The 18879-nt window shown below is 39.2% G+C and overlaps 1 protein-coding gene across 2 annotated transcripts; it reads right to left on the reverse strand.

Moving 5' to 3' along the window:
* Positions 1–398: 398 nt before the first annotated feature.
* Positions 399–16142, reverse strand: LOC121733015 (PAN2-PAN3 deadenylation complex catalytic subunit PAN2). 2 transcript variants are annotated; one of them, XM_042123083.1, is made up of 22 exons: positions 15978–16142; positions 15491–15651; positions 15065–15234; positions 14284–14404; positions 13479–13678; positions 12401–12623; positions 11119–11258; positions 10747–10899; positions 10485–10581; positions 10057–10152; positions 9516–9626; positions 8928–9009; positions 7680–7831; positions 7238–7499; positions 6823–6959; positions 6384–6550; positions 5571–5655; positions 5172–5263; positions 4571–4667; positions 3521–3666; positions 1608–1736; positions 399–998 (listed from the first exon to the last, which is right to left on the reverse strand). In XM_042123083.1, exons 1-21 carry the CDS (start codon positions 16024–16026, stop codon positions 1634–1636), a joined length of 2844 nt encoding a protein of 947 aa, XP_041979017.1. In that variant the 5' UTR covers positions 16027–16142; the 3' UTR covers positions 399–998; positions 1608–1633. The 2 variants fall into 2 exon arrangements, 1 of the variants encoding a protein (XP_041979017.1); XR_006036478.1 differs by lacking the exons at positions 399–998; positions 1608–1736; positions 3521–3666; positions 4571–4667; positions 5172–5263 and having other exon boundaries at positions 5574–5655; positions 6247–6550.
* Between the last annotated feature and the right edge of the window lie 2737 nt (positions 16143–18879).

Genomic DNA, 18879 nt, shown 5'->3' on the forward strand with positions numbered 1-18879 from the left:
GCCTCAAATTGTTATCTGAAAAAGCTATGGACTGACCAAATACAAGTCGGCTTCATTTGCATGTGGTCATGCAGTCTTAAAATATACGGTGAGACCAAATAAGGCATTTGGGCTTTATAGCATTATGTTTCCTTGATTTCTTAATCTGTGTTATTGCTTTTCATAGTTAAAATCTCAATTTCATTAAACAAGAACGATTTTTGTTTATAAAATTATCTGATTTCAGAGTTAGTGTCTAAGCACACTATGCCGAATTGCCGCGGCGGAAGTTCGGCTTGATTCCGCCTGCAATGTATTTTAAATTACCGATGACACACCATGCCGAATTCCGTCGGCCGTCGCGTTATGTTGTATGCGTTTGACATTGCTGACGTAATTATGCGGAATTTCCGCCGCGGAACTTCAGCATGATAATTATTATGTTTAGTCGTACAAATAAAATTTAATTCTTACTTCATTTAAAGCGGTTTTAAATCAACGTGGTAACTGATGCAATAGCGTCAGTGAACACTTATTCTCAAATATAAGATATTGTCGCGGTATAAAATATTATTACGATTGTCTTATTTCTATTATTTAAAATTGACCAAGGAGAATTCACAATTCGAAATCTCGGGCAGCCAATAAACGCACACCACGCTAAACATTGACCAATCACATCATTGTAAGTTTCGTAACGAGAATTGTGAATCACTCGCTCTGGTAAACATATTTATTGCTTTCATTTCAGTGTCGGCACATTACTAGGCTTCTAGTTTCTGAGGTCTACGTGTCTAGCAGTCTCTTTGGTCCATGTAGTCTTGTAATAAAATAAATATGTTAAATTACAGCGCAATGAGTCGCGAATGGCCGACTGAGGAATTTGGCTCACCCGTAACGCTCACTGCAATGTTATTTCTTTCATCTCGTTAAAAAGCGTTTATTCTAGAAAAATATTTACAAAAGTAGATTTCTCTTTCGCCTAATAGTAGGCATCGTTGATGCAAGGGCCATGACACCTGTAACAAGATATTTTATAGTCATTAACGCACACAATAGTCGCCTTACTAATACTTCACGATCGATATGCTTTACAATGATTTGTCGTTTTCCGAAACATTTGAAGAGTAACTTGAGAGAAAAAGACAAACATTGGATAGCTTATTCAGTATATAACTTTTTGTATGTAAGGGCGTAAGTTATTTTTCTAGAGTATTATAGTTTTATATACATATTTACATAATATGTTATTAGCGAAATAGCAAAGAGCAAACACCGCTGTGACCATTCGTTTTCATCATCACTCACCCGTGGGCGCAGAGCCCGCACGTGAGCTACGAGGGGGGAGCGGCGCCCACGCTCGGCGACTTCCACCACCAGCTGAACTGCGCCACCTCCTCCGCGCTCACGGGCATAATACTGGAATTGTGATAGAACACACTCGGTCGTGGTCACTCACCCGTGGGCGCCGAGCCCGCATGTGAGCTACGAGGGAGGAGCGGCGCCCGCGCTGGTGTAGAACAGCAGGCACGGCGACTTCCACCACCAGCTGAACTGCACCACCTCCTCCGCGCTCACGAGCATAATACTGGAATTGTGATAGAACACACTCGGTCGTGGTCACTCACCCGGAGGCGCAGAGCCCGCACGTGAGCTACGAGGGGGGAGCGGCGCCCACGCTAGTGTAGAACAGCACGCACGGCGACTTCCACCACCAGCTGAACTGCACCACCTCCTCCGCGCTCACGGGCATTATACTGGAATTATATTCACAACAGATTAATTCTAGTCATATTTTACGCTTACACATGACATCACCACAATAGAATGTAGAACGTGTTTAGTGTTAGTATAATTGTATGTATGTTAGTCCATAAGGTATTTATAATATTATGGGCCAAGATGCCTGACTGCCTAAATAAATAAAAACACCAAATTATCAGGATTTCTCTTTTGTAAATACGAAGAGCAACACAATATGGAGGATATCCATGGGCGTACCCAGGTTCTGGGCCGGGGGGGGGGGGGGGGGCAATTACGCAGATCCTCAGCCGGGGGGGGGCAAATCAGATTTTTTATAAGCTAGGTGTTTATAAAGAATAAAAATTTATAATTTTTAGTTGTATTGCAAACAAATGCCAAAAATTCGTTATTTTTATAGATGAAAGTACTAGATAATATACTTAGTAGGGACGTGAACATGATCCAGAGGGGGCAGCTGCCCCCCCCCCCTGCCATGAGGATATGGTATATTTGAACTCAAACTATTACGTCTATACTAATATTATTATAATTCTGCAGAGTTTGTTAGTTTGTTTGTTTGAACGCGCTAATCTCAGGAACTACTGGTCCGATTTGAAAAATTCTTTCAGTGTCAGATAGCCCATTTATCGAGGAAGGCTATAGGCTATATTTTATCACGCTAAGACTAATAGGAGCGAAGAAATAGTGGAAAATGTGGAAAAAACGGGGGAAATTATATGAAAGGGCTTATTTGAACGCGCTAATCTAAGGAACTACTGGTCCGATTTAAAAAAATCTTTCAGTGCTAGATAGCCCATTTGTTGAGGAAGGTTATAGGCTATATTTTATCACGCTAAGACTAATAAGAGCGAAGAAATAGAGGAAAGTGTGAAAAAAATGGGGAGAAATTATTTGAAAGGGCTTATTTGAACGCGCTAATCTAAGGAACTACTGGTCCGATTTGAAAAATTATTTCAGTGTTAGATAGCCTATTTATCGAGAAAGGCCATAGGCTATATTATATTATTCTACGACTAATAGGAGCGAAGAAATAGAGGAAAATGTGGAAAAACCGGGGGAAAATATATGAAATTGCTTATTATCTTAAGATTCTTAAGAACTACTGGAGCAATTTTTATGTTATTTGGCAAACATGAAGAATAGACCACGTTAAGGGACATAGGCTATTTTTTTGCGGAAAAATGTACAGTCGCGTGTAATTCCCTAATTTACGCAAGCGAAGCCGCGCGGAACATCTACATATAATAAAATCGTAGGAAAGTCAATGCTGTACATTGAATATTTTTGTACAATAAATAATACTTGGGACGTCATCTACTATACTAACGCGGACGAAGTCGCGGGCAACAGCTAGTATTTTATAACAATGCAATGTCACCAATTACTTGTTAAGCCTATGACCAGCTGCCCAAGTCCCAACAGAATCAGACTCGAATCGAGAATCGAATCAGCTCGATCTCAACAGCTTTTGCTACTTCCGACATACCTATTTTACTAGCGCAAAATCGTGCTGCGGCTCAATATGAAATTAATCAGACTCGCAAATCAAAATTGTATCAGGCCTTGTACTATGAAACTGTTTTAAGATTCAAATAATAATCGGACGAAAATGCTGCGTCCTACTTTAACAAACGTGAAAACGTTGTTAGAGCAGGACGCAGCATTCTCGTCCGATTGTTTGAGTCTCAAAACAGTTTCGTAGTAGGCCTACAGTTTCGGTGGTAAAGAAGCTGGATTAAGACAATAAAGATTTAAAAAAAAAGTGTTCTTCTCTCACCTGAGGTCGTTAAACAGGAACCACTGCTTGCGTCGCGACACGTACGCCACTAGATGTCGCGGACCGTCTTCCACGCACGCTATGACCGCCGTCAGTGCGTACGAGTCGCTCCACACCGCACGCTTGTCCACGGGAGGGGGATCAGTCTGGAACGTAAAAAATGCTAAGACATAATCATTCTTTTAAAATGTTATGGGGTGTAGCTTGTATGTAAAATAGAGTTGTTGTTTGGAAAAAATATTATGCACTCAAGACGCGATTACATTGTATACAAGTTTAAAAGGTTTAGTTAAATAAAATAGAATTACCATCACATTGCAATTGTTATACAGCGGGGCTAAAATGGTCACATTTAGCAATTCCTCTCAATCAATTCAGCAAATGAATTGTCAAAACTGTCAAACTGACAAATGTCAAATCAGTACAAGAATACAGAAATGAATTGCAAGCAGAGTTGCATTTTGCGATTTTAGAAAAATGAATCATAATATGATTCATATCATGATTCTTCAAAGCGACCATTTTAGCCCCGCAGGTGTAACTGTTGCATGTTATTTTTACTTAAAAAATGATAAGGCTTAGGCCAAACCTACACGACCACGCGACTGCGAAGCGGGAGCGTCAATACAAAACACACATTTGACAACTTGTCAAATGTGTGTTTTGTATTGACGCTCCCGTTTCGCAGTCGCGTAGGTTTGAACAAAGCATTATTCTTATCTGTATAAAGACCGCTGTCACGCCTATTACGTGATCGATCATCGACTTATATGTAGCAATATCACCGATCATACAGAACTTTACATATTTACATGTACTGTATAACGGCCACACTGCTACCGCGTGTTATATACACGCGGTAGCAGTCAGGGGCGTGTACGCTGAGAACGTGACGTCACAGTGTGTAGGTGTTACGTCATTACCTTGTCGCACGCACGTTTAGGCGGCGCAGGAGCGTACAGCTGTGTGGTGCGTGTACGCTTCGACGTCACAGTGTTGGCATGTACGCTGCGACGTGTGTACGTACTTGTGACGTCATGAATATATTACCTTGTCGTCGATGAGCACGTCGCCGTCGGCCTGCAGGCGCACGTGCAGGCGGTGTGGCAGCGTGCAGCTATCCGGAGACGCGGATTGGGAGAGACCTCTGAAATAATTATATATTCATAAGCATTTTTAATATTAAGTATGGTTGTTGAGCACACAGAAACTTGTTATTGCTATTAATTAATGTTTCTTTCAGTCGCAAAATTTCGTATCCATGCACGCCAGAGGAACGATATGCCATTTGCGCACGGGAATTTGAAAATAGTGATAAGTATATTCATCACAGTGCGTCAATTTGACGTCAACCAAATTTATTTACAATCTAAACAAATACATAGTCGCGAAAACTTTTAATTGGCATTTGTATGGTTACTTTTGAATCCTTCCTTTGTACTAGCTGTAAGTTTTCCTTTAAAATAAAATAATAAATAAATAAAGTAAATAGACGATATTCCTATGTGAACCGCGACAGAACTACTATAGTCATCTTAAAAGGGCAGTTTTCGTCTATCAACATTGAAGAACACTTAAAAGTATTCTTATACTTTCCGATAAGATAAAAAAAATTGGAAATAATTGCTATTAGTTATTTCATAAAATTTACCTGTCAGGATGTTTGAATCTACACCCCGGCCGCGCGCAGTGCAGGCCGTACCGACACGGCTTACCAGTCAGTCCACGTTTCAACGCCTCTGTCTGTAAAATTATAGAAAAGAATTATCAGATATTTCAAGACACATAGAACTGAAATACATATTATGAGGGTTGAATGACTCTAGCTTTTATCCGTGACTCTGGTTCAGGAAACCTTGAATAACGTCGTATACGGGTTGAAAAGAGGATAAAGTGATTGTGTTTTGTGTTCGAAATAAATAAAATAAAATCAGTCGCATTTGCTACTTTATGATAATATCTCGATTATGTACTCAAAGGACAGATAGCACCGTTCTGTTTTACTTGAAGAGCTTGTAAGGTAAAAAATATAAATTAAATGTTTCTTTACCGCGTCTTTGGTGACACTTTTAGACCAGTACGCCTTCTCCTGCGCCGTCGTTCCGCCGCAGTTTATTGCTAATATCGGAGGCAATCTGAAATTGTTTTTAGTTGTAAATAATAATTATACAAACTTACGAATACTACCAATACAACATTAACCTCTCGAATACCGGGATGTTAAAATTCTATTGAGCCTCAAATACCGCGTTCTATGGCGCCAATCAAATTTTTCGTTTTTTTTTTTTTCAAGTTTTACAAAATTTGCGCCGATCAGGAACTAATTTAGTGCATTCTTCTTTGTAGCCAACTTCATACTCTTAAAAATAATGTTTAGAACAAACGAAATTAAATCTTAAACACACTAAAATAAGTAACAAAACAGCGTGAGGTCGAGTGCATCAGGTGGCTCCTTAACGTGCCCGTGGTACACAGAGGTATTTTTACGGGTGGCACGTTAAGGTGTCGGTGGGGTTCAAAAGGTTAATGTACCACAAAAGAGGTAAGACACGACGTACGCTTCAGTCAGGAAAGCAAATGTTTTCATATCACAGTTTGTGTAAACACACACTATAGTGTGTGTATCCGCTATATACAGATCCAGAAACCCGCACCCCTATCTACATGTATCTTCGGTTTGTAAGCCACGCTCGCCGTTGCCGTATTGTGTACGTAACTACGTATACCTGTGCGGGCGCGCACGCTGCGTGGTCGGCGTGAAGCGCGCATTGCTCGCACCAGGCGGGCGTGGAGCGACGCGCTGCTAACGTCACCCGCAGTAAGCCCGCAAACGTCGCCATATTGTGTACGCATCTACGTATACCTGTGCGGGCGCGCACGCTGCGTGGTCGGCGTGAAGCGCGCGCACCGCTCGCACCAGGCGGGCGTGGAGCGACGCGCCGCTAGCGCCGCACGCAGTAAGTCTGCGAACCCGCGCTCGCCGCCGCCATATTGCAGCGCGCATGCCAGCGCTACAGACATACGTTCCTCCTGTAAAATATAAGATAATATATAAGATAACTCCCTCACTAATAAAAAAATACAGTAAATTACATTAAATGACAGACAAAGATAAAAGGAAAAGTAAGCATTTAGCCTGCCTTGCCTTCTATCAGGTATTAGGGGAAATTATCTCGACTTTATAATATTTTATCGATCATCACCTTAAGACAACGAAATCTTTACTTAACTTATAACAGAGTATTGTACTTCGATGATTACAGGTTGTAAAGATAAATTACATCTTGGCAACATACACAGACCTCTTTGTTACACTTCAAACACCTATTGAGCTGTTGTCTGACGATGGCGAACAGTTGAGAGATCTCGGAGTCTTCGCGGTCCGTGTTATTGTGATTGTTACTCACGTCGATACTCTCACTCCGTACGTGATTGTGCTCTGAAAATTGTAACAACCATTATTTTTACTCAATACGTCATTTTAATCGATAGAAAACGGCCGACTGCAGAGGTTTTGCGTAAAAAGGGCGTTTTTTGACAATACATAAAACATAATAAACTCCAAAATCTGCGGTTTCCAAGAGACAAGATTTAGCTACATTGGTTTGACTTTCTTAAAAACTATAATATTTTATTCATAGAAATATTTAATCATAGAAAACTGTCTCGTTAGAATAAAGTTATAATATTTTTGAACCAACTACATTAAAAAAATACCTTCATCATTATTATTGCTCTTCCAAGAATCTTCTAGGGGCTCTCTAAACTCCTCGTACTCCGAAGGCCCAAGGAATTCCAACTCAGTATACTGATAGTCCTCAACATATTGTCCGTTGACAACTTGTCTGTTGATCCTACTGCTGATTCTTGACGGCTTAGGTGGACTGGAATTCTGAGTGAGAAACGCTAGCTCCTTCTCTTTCTTACGAGTTTCGAGAATCTCGTAATGGATTTGGTGCAGAATAAATCTGTTCCAGCTCTGAAAAATAGAATTTAAAGTTAGTATTAATAAAAAATATTTTCACTTTATTTTGTCAAACTCTGAAGATTGCTATCAGACGGTGACACGTCATTTGCTTCACGTTACGTCATTGGTTATAGTTGTAGACGTTGCCCCTCCAAATTCGCCAATCTCAAAGTTATACACCCCGTGGTGTACCTGTATGAGAGTGACGAGGTCGGCCTTCTGGTCGCCGCGGTCGAGTATGAGGCCGAGCGCGGCGGCCTCGGGTACGGTGCGGAACGCTCGCAGGAAGTTGCTCGCCTGACACGGTGAGCCGCCGCTAGCGTCCAGCGTGCGGAAGAGGAAACCTGGAACCAATCCAATGATCATATAGTGGTCATTTTTTGAGGCACTATTATGATTAAGGTTGCGTACATGCCATATAAATAGATACCGCATGTCCCTCCATTGGTATGAAAACGAGCGAGCCATTTTTTTTCCTACCTACTGTCACGTACCGATGATAAGAAACGTGTCCATTATCTAGGCCAACGTTTCTATTCGAATTTCTACAGCTCAATACGGCACAATTAGTCATTAAGGCATTTTTTAAATTCCGATTAACGTCCGATTCCGAAAGCAGACTAAAGAACAGACTTTCGAAAGATGAGCATTGCTCGTCGTTTGGGAACGCGATATGGCACGCGAAGTACATACACATGCGGTATCTATATTGATCTATGTCTGTGATATAAACCATACAATGGACACTCACAACATCAGGTTGCCGGCCTTGACTTGGCTTTGTGGTTTTGATAAGTAATCAATGATCATGAATTTTCCTAGCCATTATGCCGGCCAACAAGCTCGAAACAACGCTCTAATATCTGTGGCAATAAGGCTATAATATATTAGTTAATTTCGGCACATTTATTCACAGGCATAATTGAGACACTGTCTCATTAACTTTCACTGAAGCATATTTTAGCTGTCTTACATTGTTTGACAAGATGCCTACATGCCAGGCTGTTTTTTGGTGGCATTAGAATGAGACAAGTAGAAGACCTTGGCCCTTGCCCAGCAGTGGGATAGTATAGGCTCTTAATCTATATATATATATATATAAACATAATTTTAAGCTTTATTCTTTACCTTCTGTCAAATATGTATTTTTTTTTCTCTCTTCAAAGTTAAGACAACAACACCTGTAGATTCAAATGTACATGACGTATTTTGTAATATTTTGTAACTTTGTTGTATTAATTAGTATTTAGTTCTTGTCACTATTATTATTTATTTGTAAATTTTATATTTAGTTTAATAGCTTTGTGAAGCCACCAGTGTGTAACAAAAATAAGTGATAATACTTTAGGGTGTGTACGTGTTCCTTGTAGAGAGTTCACTGTGAAAGTAGCAGCTCTGAAGGACGAAAAATTTAGAATAGGAAGTTCAATATAATCTTACCTAGCTCGCAGCTCAGACAAAACTCCTTAGCGCAAGTATGAGCTAGCAAAGTTGTTTTGAGTTGAGGAATGTAGTAGAGAACCTGAAAATATTGTTTTAAAATAAAATAATTTAATAATTTACATTTCCTTCTTTGCAATCATAAATTCATGAGACTTTTATAAAATACTTTGTAGATGCAGCACAAATTGTTTATTGTTATAGATGCACTTTGCACACTGTCTAAGGGCCCTTTCACACGACGTATTTTTTGCGCACTGACGACGCGCATTTCTGATGCGCTCGTCTTCTATGGGTTTTGGCAGATATAAAGTTTAAAACTTTAGGCTTCCTTGCGTTTGTATCGATACAGATTACAAACGAGCGTAAAAAAACGACGTGTGGAAGGGCTCTAAATATTTTTATCAAGTGTTCCATAAATATAGTCTATTCGCGTTAAAAAAGTGACACATACACTGTGTACTTTAGGCTTTTATGTACGCATTATTTATTGTCTTTTCCTTCTCTTTAACGCGAATATACTAGCTAAAACCAACTATATATTATTATATAAAAAAATCTTTACTTACCACGTGACATGCGATTTACCTGAAGCATGGAGTTGCAGTAGGAGTTAGGCAGGGTCGCCTCTAGCCCTGGCAGACCGGTCTTGTTGATTTCCAAATCGTCGACCCCATGCTTGTATAGACGAAAGTCCATCTGAGAAATATGCAAGCTTTCAGTTGTTTTTAGGGCGAACCCTAAAAACACACAAACGTTTTTACCCTTTGGATACTGAAGTATTCAAAGGGTAAAAATGGGACCCTATTACTAAGACTTCGATGTCTGTCCGTCTGTCTGTCTCCAGGCTGTATCTCAAGAACGGCAATAGCTAGGGAGTTAAAATTTTCACAGATTGTGTATGAAGAAGAGAGAAGACAACAGCAGGCTTAGGGAGGCTCCCTTAGCATAACAACAGTAGAAATGCGAAGGAATGGACATACTAACATATTTAGATGATAAAATGGCGGATTTCCTTTGTCCAATATTTACTTTGTCTATTCTTCCGTAGACAGAAACCGCTTCTATGGTGACCAAGCTAAGCCTGCAGAAGTTGCCGCTATAACAACAAATACTAAAATAATCTTACCTTGAGATAACACTTGGGTATAGGTTGTATGTTTGGAACAAAATCGTTGTGCCTGACTGCTTGTAAATCTTCAAGGGTATCATTAACGTAAGGAATCTGAAATTTACAAAAATTGATTATTTTTAACATGCAAAAATTTGTGCCTTTTACTATAACAAAATCTTTATCAGTTATCACATTAAAAATATAATGCTGTAAGTTTGTGAGTTGTTTATGGTAGTTACTTCAGTACAAACGCAAAAACTAATGAATAGATTTAGATGATATTTGGTAACATAGCAGTTAGCCTATGGATTAAAATATAAAATACCAAAAAAGAGCCGCAGATATACTTGATAAATAAAAGGCAAGTTACTAAAGAATTAAATAATATATTACCTATATGACAAATTGTTTTCCGGCGTTAAACTATTAAATGTTAATTCTACCTGATTTCTTCTGGTATTTTTAGGGTTTGGCGCATATCCTATAGGTCCCTGCATCTTCATGGACTTCAGCACTTCAGGGTCTATAGTTTTCGGTTTCCTAAAACATATTTTATAGTCACATAAAATCATTACCCCGATTTAGATACAAAGAACATGAGCGGCAGCGATAGCGCGATGCAGGATTGCGGCGCTAATTATGGGTACCGCCACAAACGTATCACCTCATGCATATGCTGAATATGTCATAATCCATAGCTCATACCTGTAGACTCTCTTATAAAATGCCTCAGGCATCTCATTGAGCCATTTGCTCCCGGAGGCGAGCGGGGGCAGTGGGACGGAGGAGTACTTGAAACCCGTGTCGTTGAGACTCACGAACGGCAAACCTGGATCTGGATCTGCAAACTCTGTGCCTCTGGAAGAATGATTGACAGTGTCTTATGGCGGTTCTTGAGTTTCTTAAAGTCGTTTCGGTGGTAAGAATACCAGTAAAATAATTTTGAAAACATTTTTTTTATTTTCATTATGTTTACCTCGACCCTGGCTGGAGGAGGCCTATGCCGAGAGGCACACTGACCTTCGAGACATTCTATAGCTTGCAGTCAGAATAATTTTGTTATAATTATATGTTTACCTCGAAAAGTTATTAAACCGTGGCTCATGGTTGTGCTGAGCGGAGAACAGATGCAAGTGGCCGGCTTGATCCCCGAAGACTAGAGCTTGGCTGGTGGAAGATACGTCCATAGCGCTGCAGTGTGCGCTGTGGGTGTCTACCTGTAAAGGCAACAAATTGTCAATATTAATTTTCTCACTACTAATCTTTTGGTCGTATCCTCATGGCTGAGGAATGTGACCACCAATATTTGCTTTTTGGGATAGGGCTGATAGGGCTCTCCACATGTCTGTTTTTGGCCTGACGCATTGCCTACTGGAACGTGCAGTCAGCAACCTTGACAATCGCGTCTGTCCATCGTGTAGCCACTCTGCCTCTGCCTCTTTTCCCCTCTAATTGCCCAACTATTATGAGGCGCTCAAGATTATTAGGCTCCCGGCGGTCTATGTGGCCAAAAAAGGCGAGTGATCTTTGTAGACAAAGAGTGGACAGGCGGGTGATAATTTTGAGTTGCTGAAGTATAGACGTGTTTGTCCGGTGTTGCAATGCTCGGCATCCCTTGGACTGCCCAAGGGATGCCGAGCATTGTGCGTCAGCAGCACATTTCAAGAGCATCAATCCCTACTATTATACTATTATAGTTTGGTAAAATTAAAATCATTGAAATAATCGTTTTATACAATAATCTATACTAATATTATAAAGCGGAAGAGTTTGTCAGTTTGTTTGTTTGAACGCGCTAATCTCAGGAACTACTGGTCCGATTTGAAAAATTCTTTCAGTGTTTACATGTCATGTGTATCACGCCAAAACTAATAGGAGCGAAGAAATAGAGGAAAATGTGGAAAAAACGGGGGAAATTATTTGAAAGAGCTTATCTCACGAACTGCTAGAGCATTTTTTCTGTTAATTGGAACAGATAAGAAGTAGACCATGTGAAGGATCATAGGCTTTTTTGTGGACTAATTTTTTCTGTGAAATATCTCATTTTCGCGGGCGAAGCCGCGCGGAACATCTAGTAGGACAATAATATTATGTTCTGTTGCTTGTGTAAAACAGTCTAGGCAGAAATATTTCAAGAATGTGAGAATAGACAGACTGATATTAAACTGCTACAAAAACTACAGAATGGATAATAAATTATCAATGTCTGTATCAGTACATATTATTCTGTGAAAAGCACAAATACCCACTAGCGCCACCAAAGAGCTCTAATAACCTTCCATTTTTGCCGAGCGATCTGGAAATGCGGCGTCTATACTAAAGTATCAAGTAAAAAAAACTAGTTTATAAAACCTCTCACCTGGAAGACAGAATGATCAACATTATGTGACTCGTTCACGTGCAGTAGGGCTACGTTCCCATCTCCGCCCAAAGCCACTGCTCTGCCGGAAACAGCGGGAACGAAGTGCAGGAGAAGTGGCGGCCAGCCCAATGGAAGAGACCAAACGGAGGGCGCGCGCCGCCGCCCCGCGCCCCGCACGTCCCAGACTAGGAGGTAGGGCTCCGCTACAGCCACGCCGCCGCTGTAAATGACAATTAGGTAAAAAACTACCCTTGTTAGAGTAAACAGAACTATCGAGTAGGCCGAATCAGAAGAGATCTCGAAATTCATATTATGTTTAACGTAGTGTGTCACATCGGCTGGCGCGCACCGTACGAATGCGTTCAGTATTGTTTGAATTACTCCGGTCTGTTTACTCTGCCCTTGTGGTTTAGTGGTTGAGAGTGATTGAGCAGTCAATTTCCACATTAGTTTAAGACAATTTTTAATTTTATTTTATGAAATAACAAAATTTTGCAAACGAGCAAACGTGTCACGTGATAGAAAGCAACTTCCGTCGCCCATGGACACTCGCAGCATCAAAAGAGCTGCCGGTGCGTTGCCGGCCTTTAAAGAGGGAAAAGGGTAATAAGGTAGGGAAGGGAAGGGAATAGGGTAGGGTAGGCAATGGAATAGGATAGGGGATTGGGCCTCCGGTAAACTCACTCGGCGAAACACAGCGCAAGCCACGTTCTCACAGAAAACCGGCATGAAACAGCACGCCGGTTTTCTGTGAGAACGTGGTCAACTCGGCCCATTCGTGAGGAAGCATGGCTCTCCCACGTCAAGATGCAGGCTGATCCCCTGATTGTCTGACAAGTAAGACGATCCATGCGTAGAATAGGCATGAAAACGTCGGCCCACGCCTGATCTCCCCACCAGTCATTTTGTCAATCATTCGCTCCACTAAGTCAGAAGGTTACAAGAGTTATCAACCCTGTAAAACTGGTCTGATTCATCATTCAATCGGTCATCGTAACCAAAACCGATATAGACGCCACAAATAAAAAAAGGTGGAAAAACAACAGCTCCTGAATACTGTATAGCTTGTACTTACGATTGCGTAAATCCACAACTGATTAGCGTATCACCCTGCATGTCCAGGTCAGACAGACAGGCAGAATGTGCCCGGAAACTGTGTTCAGCCTTGCCGGGACACCGGATGTCTCGTAGAGACACCATACCGTTGGCACTGCCACAGGCCACTAAAGACCCTCCACCGCTTCTGAGGACTGCACTACCTTCTTCTGGAATTTTCTGGAAGATGTTGAATAAGTTAGAAAAGACATTAACTATATAACCCCGATACACAATATAATAATAACTTAGTCATTATTCAAACCTTTTCAGCACCTTATTCATGATAATTTCCTCATTAAGTAGTATGGCAAATAAAACATACAAACATACTAAGCCACATACTGTCAAAATAATTTTCCTTTTAGATTCACTACAATGGCATAGCATACCTCTGTTCCTTAAAAATATAAAACAGCCGGTGGCTACTCCTATCCCTGAAGACTATTTTCTTATTCTAAATCCCTATATCCCTATCTATAGAGGCCAGGGCTTCACTGTAAAGAAAAGAACCATTTTTTTAAAGACAGGAAATGCTCCTACGCTTTCCGCGAGGGACAGGGAAACCCAGCCGCGGATATGTGGGGCTCTCTGCGGTCGATAAGGTGGTAAATTGACCGCAGCTCTACCCACTAAAACCCGTCCGTGCCGTATCCTCCGCTTGGCGCTGAGCCACTGGACCCGCCTGAGGCGAAAACTGAACTAACTCTAAAGAACCAGCCATGACCAACCAACCATTGCCGTGTTGTGTGGGTTACGATGAAAAATACAAAAAATATACTTACAATAATATTTTCAACCATTTTATTGAGATCCAAATCAATAAGTTTGTCCTGATGGCCGCCCATCAGCAACTTGTGAGAGCTCACTTGGTATAGACACTGCATATCACTCATGCTCTTTGATCTACAAAAGGATATTGATGGATCAAACATGCACATTAGTTTGGCTAACCAATACTAAAACAATTGCTACAAAATATAGAAACTAAATAATCATATAGAAAATACTTATCTTCCAGACAGCGTAATAAGCCTAAGTGGCTAAAGCCTAAGTGATTTTGTCTTTGACATTAGTGGTTAATAACTCTGAACAGTTTAGAACATGCAAAACTCTTCTCATTTTACTAAAAAAAGCACACACTGTGACACAAACATCATGATTTAAAAAGGACTAAACATTTACGGTCTGACTACAAAAGATTTAAACACCTGTTGAACAGTTGATTAGAGAAAAATTCAGTACAAAATGGTCTTAAAACAACTGTTCAACAGATGTTTCGCCATGATGTGTGCGCCATAATATTATCAATGCGTCGCCACATATTGCACACAACAAAACCTCGGTGGTACCAGCCTAGTAAAACTGGCAGAGATTTTGTTGTGTGCCGTACATGGCGACGCACACATACAAGCCGCGCGCGGTGCCTTTGTATGAAGATGACTTACTTCCCCTCCTTTTACTATGCCGTTATTATTTTAGTTATATCTGTAATGACTAATGTCTGTGGATTTTATTATATTTTAGAAAGAGACTATTATGTATAATTATAAATATTAATTATACTTATGTGTGTGCTTTGGGATTCCTCTTCTTATCTGATGCCGTAGGGAGGTTTTGGTAAGTGCAAATATGCCATTCTCAACTGTCAGTATATCCCTTACTTCCTCTGACTCATGGACTTGAAATGAAGTGTACTTCTGCATGGCAGGCCCATAATAGGAGGTGACATGGCCCTATAATAAAAAAAATAGTGTAACATTATATTTGAGCGCAGAACTTCTCATATACTATATAACTAGTAAACCTTACAAAAACCCACTTTTCTAGTTCTATTTATTACAATCATTCTTAACCACTAATTTAATTAGGAAGATGGTAAAGTAAGATGTTTAAAAGACCTTTTTCAGTATTGTGGATGTAAAAAGGATTAATTGAATTTATCTTTGACTACAAAACTGACACAATTACAGCTGTGAACAAAGAACTTACTCCTTGGTTGCCCATCCATATCAACTCCTCATATTTATCAAACACCACAGAAGCCACCCCAAATCTGTCTCCTCCGTCAACGAGGACAGTACTACGGACTTCATATTCTGCCTCTTGGTTTGGAATCAAATACTGTTGACTATAATCAGTTTGGTAGGGGTCTAAAAAAGTTGAAATATTTTCACCAAAAGTAAGGATAGCTTAAAGTTAGGTGTTAAAATACGGTAAACAAAGGTAAACAGCTGGGAAAATGTCAGAGAAGTACAGTGCTACGTATAAAAATGTTACAAGCTTGTTGTCACCAAGAAATATAGTGAATTAATTTACTACGCACGTACGTGCTCAATTTTAGCGAAAACCATAATAATGTGTTCATAAAAACTTCAATAATCCGTATCCGTGCAAAATTGATCCAAGTTTCATTCAATAATTGAGAAAACAACTGTTGTTTCGATTTATTTTCTAACACGTAAACGAAATCACTTACCAGCCAAAAGATGTTCAGATTGTACACAGAGGTCGGAATAATACGCCATAATTATGCATTGAAATCAGAAACCTTTAATTAATAACATTTCTAAACATTAATTTGGAACTAAAACAGTTGGTAAATAAAAAAATAAATCGAAAGTTGTTCTTGATTCTACAGGTCAAAAAAAAATTACCACAGATTGTCAAAATGTCTACACGTTTGATAATAAAATAATGTTGCTATTATAAAAAAATTGTAAAGAGATCAGAGCTGTGTTGTTAGTACCACGTTGTTACCAATGATATTATATGAAAAACTCAAAGCAGATATGTTACTACGTCGTCGTCGTCGTCTGTTGTTTAGTCTGCATCGAGCGCAATCACGAACTTGCCACGTCTTGTCTACCTAAATAAATGGAAAATGCTATCGTGTGTGTTTCGAAAATGTGCCAATTATGACTCGAAAGTAAACAGAACACATGGAATCTCTTACCACATGTCTTGTATGTAATAAATACCTCGATAATTTACATCTTCAATTATTTTTTCGAACAATCTGGAAAACATTTAATTTTTGTCATAGCTCAGGCAAAGAAAGAGACAGCGATACGGTTTTGACGCAAGAAAGATAAAGATGGTTGCGCTGCAGCATCTAAGAGTAGTTAATGCAGACTCGCCACATGACTTAAACGCCTACAATGAGGCATTTTCTTATTTTTTTTAAGTTGATTGTCAAACAGTTTCTATTTTAGTAACTAGATGGCGTGTGGGTAGACAACTATCGGTAATACCAGGCAATAACATCAATAATGAGGGATTTTCATTTATATTTTTTAATTTTAATTTTAACAATCTTAACTAGATGGCGTAAGGATAGACACTGCTAGATTTTCTATTGGTTCCTCACCGATGTGAAATTATCTGCAGGTTGGCATCACTGACTAGTGATTACAGTACCTGGATGACCGAGCTTTGCTCGGTATAACAAATACTCATTGACTTCGTATTACTTAATAACGCCATCTGCTGGTCGTTAAAACAATTAGTTGCTAACAAAATAGTATTAATATTCGCCAATAGATGTCAGGAAGTCATATTTTTCAGTTTATCGATTATCGATAAAATACGAATAAAAAGACATTTTCTGAAAATGATTCCTAGCTAGATCGATTTATCGCCCCCGAAACCTCCTATATACTAAATTTCATGAAAATCGTTGGAGCCGATTCCGAGATTCCAAATAATTTCAGATTGGTGAGGAACCAATAGAAAATCTAGAAGTGTTTATCCTTACGCCATCTAGTTAAGATTGTTAAAAATAAAATTAAAAAATATAAATGAAAATCCCTCATTGCAGTTTATTTGTTTTCTATTTTATAGGTACGCTATGCGATATCATATGCAACTGTACTGCACTGAGTTTTTTGAAGGTAAGTATACATAAAATATGTATTTTATGTAGTATATATTCCATTATTAACTATTTCAATGTTAAAATTTTCAATAAATAAAATTAACTCTTACATAAGTTATTTCATTTCTTACCTACTAATACTTTTGTATCAAGTGTCCACTCTACGGCTATTTAGGTTACTCTCCACGCACAAGAAACTTTGCAGTTCGACGTTTAAAAATAGAGCTGTCTCTTTTATGTAAATGGCATTCGTATCTTTTGTTTCACTTATCTGTCAAATTTCTCAATGCGTGCAATTATTTTGAATTTGAAAATTGTTCGGAAGAGATTAAAGCCGGAAAATAATATGAACGTAACAGATCTGCATAAGTAGAATATCATTGGTTGTTACCTACTTCTTGGGACTTGACGATTAAAGAGACCCATTCACGGCAGGACTGCACGGCAGTCCTGCCGTGAATGGGACTCTTAATTCACATTTATTCGTCATCTGATAATACAGAAAGTGAAGTAATTAAAAAGTGGCAACATCATAGTGTCATCCCTTTCAAATCAATCTAAGAAAAAAGGGATGACACTACGATGTTACCACTTTTTCATCTAAATATATTCTAACTAGTTTAGTTTAATTAGAAGTGATAATATATTATAGCCTATAGTCTTACTCGATAAATTAGCTATCTAACACTGAAATAAGTTTTTAAACCGGACCAGTAGTTCCTGAGATTAGCGCGTTCAAGCAAACATACTCTCAAGCAATATTAAGTATAGATTTTTTTCAATTATCGCTTGACAAACTCGAGTCTCAATCTAAAAGACTATGAAAAGTACCAATAACAGGGTCATTATAGGCTCATAAGTCATAACCATGGGACGATGTATGGTATAAAATGGTAGTGATGATGATGATGATGAATGTAATTTGCATAGTAGCATATGCTTTCCGTTATTAAAACAACGCCGAAACTCCCAAACTTGTATCTATAAAGAATCAGGAGTTCTCTCAGCACCTTCTGAACCACGGTATACCAGGTATACCTCGGTGCAAAATCTTACTTGTTGGTAGCATATGCTTAGAATACTTCTCACGAAACCGAAGTCACCACATGTTTCCATATAAATTTTGAAGAGTTCCCTCGGCTAATTATGCATCCTTTATCAGATCACCACTTTTGTGAATATAATATTGGGATGATACCCTATATACCAAAAGAAAAATTTTGAAAATCAGTTAACAAACGGCGGAGTAATCGTTGAACATAAGAAAACGAACATAACACCTCCCCCATTTTGAAAGTCGGTTAAAATTGTAGTCTATGTGTTATTCTGATGTATAAGCTATATTATTGTAAAGTTTCATTAAAATCCGTTCAGTAGTTTTTGCGTGAAAGAGTACCTAACAAACATCCATACATCCACACATCCATACATCCAAACAAACTTTCGCCTTTATAATATTAGTAGGATTTCTTTAGACTGGGTTGCACCAACTAACTTTAACTTC

The sequence above is a fragment of the Aricia agestis genome, chromosome 13, assembly GCF_905147365.1.
Source record: "Aricia agestis chromosome 13, ilAriAges1.1, whole genome shotgun sequence".
Classification (NCBI taxonomy): domain Eukaryota; kingdom Metazoa; phylum Arthropoda; class Insecta; order Lepidoptera; family Lycaenidae; genus Aricia; species Aricia agestis.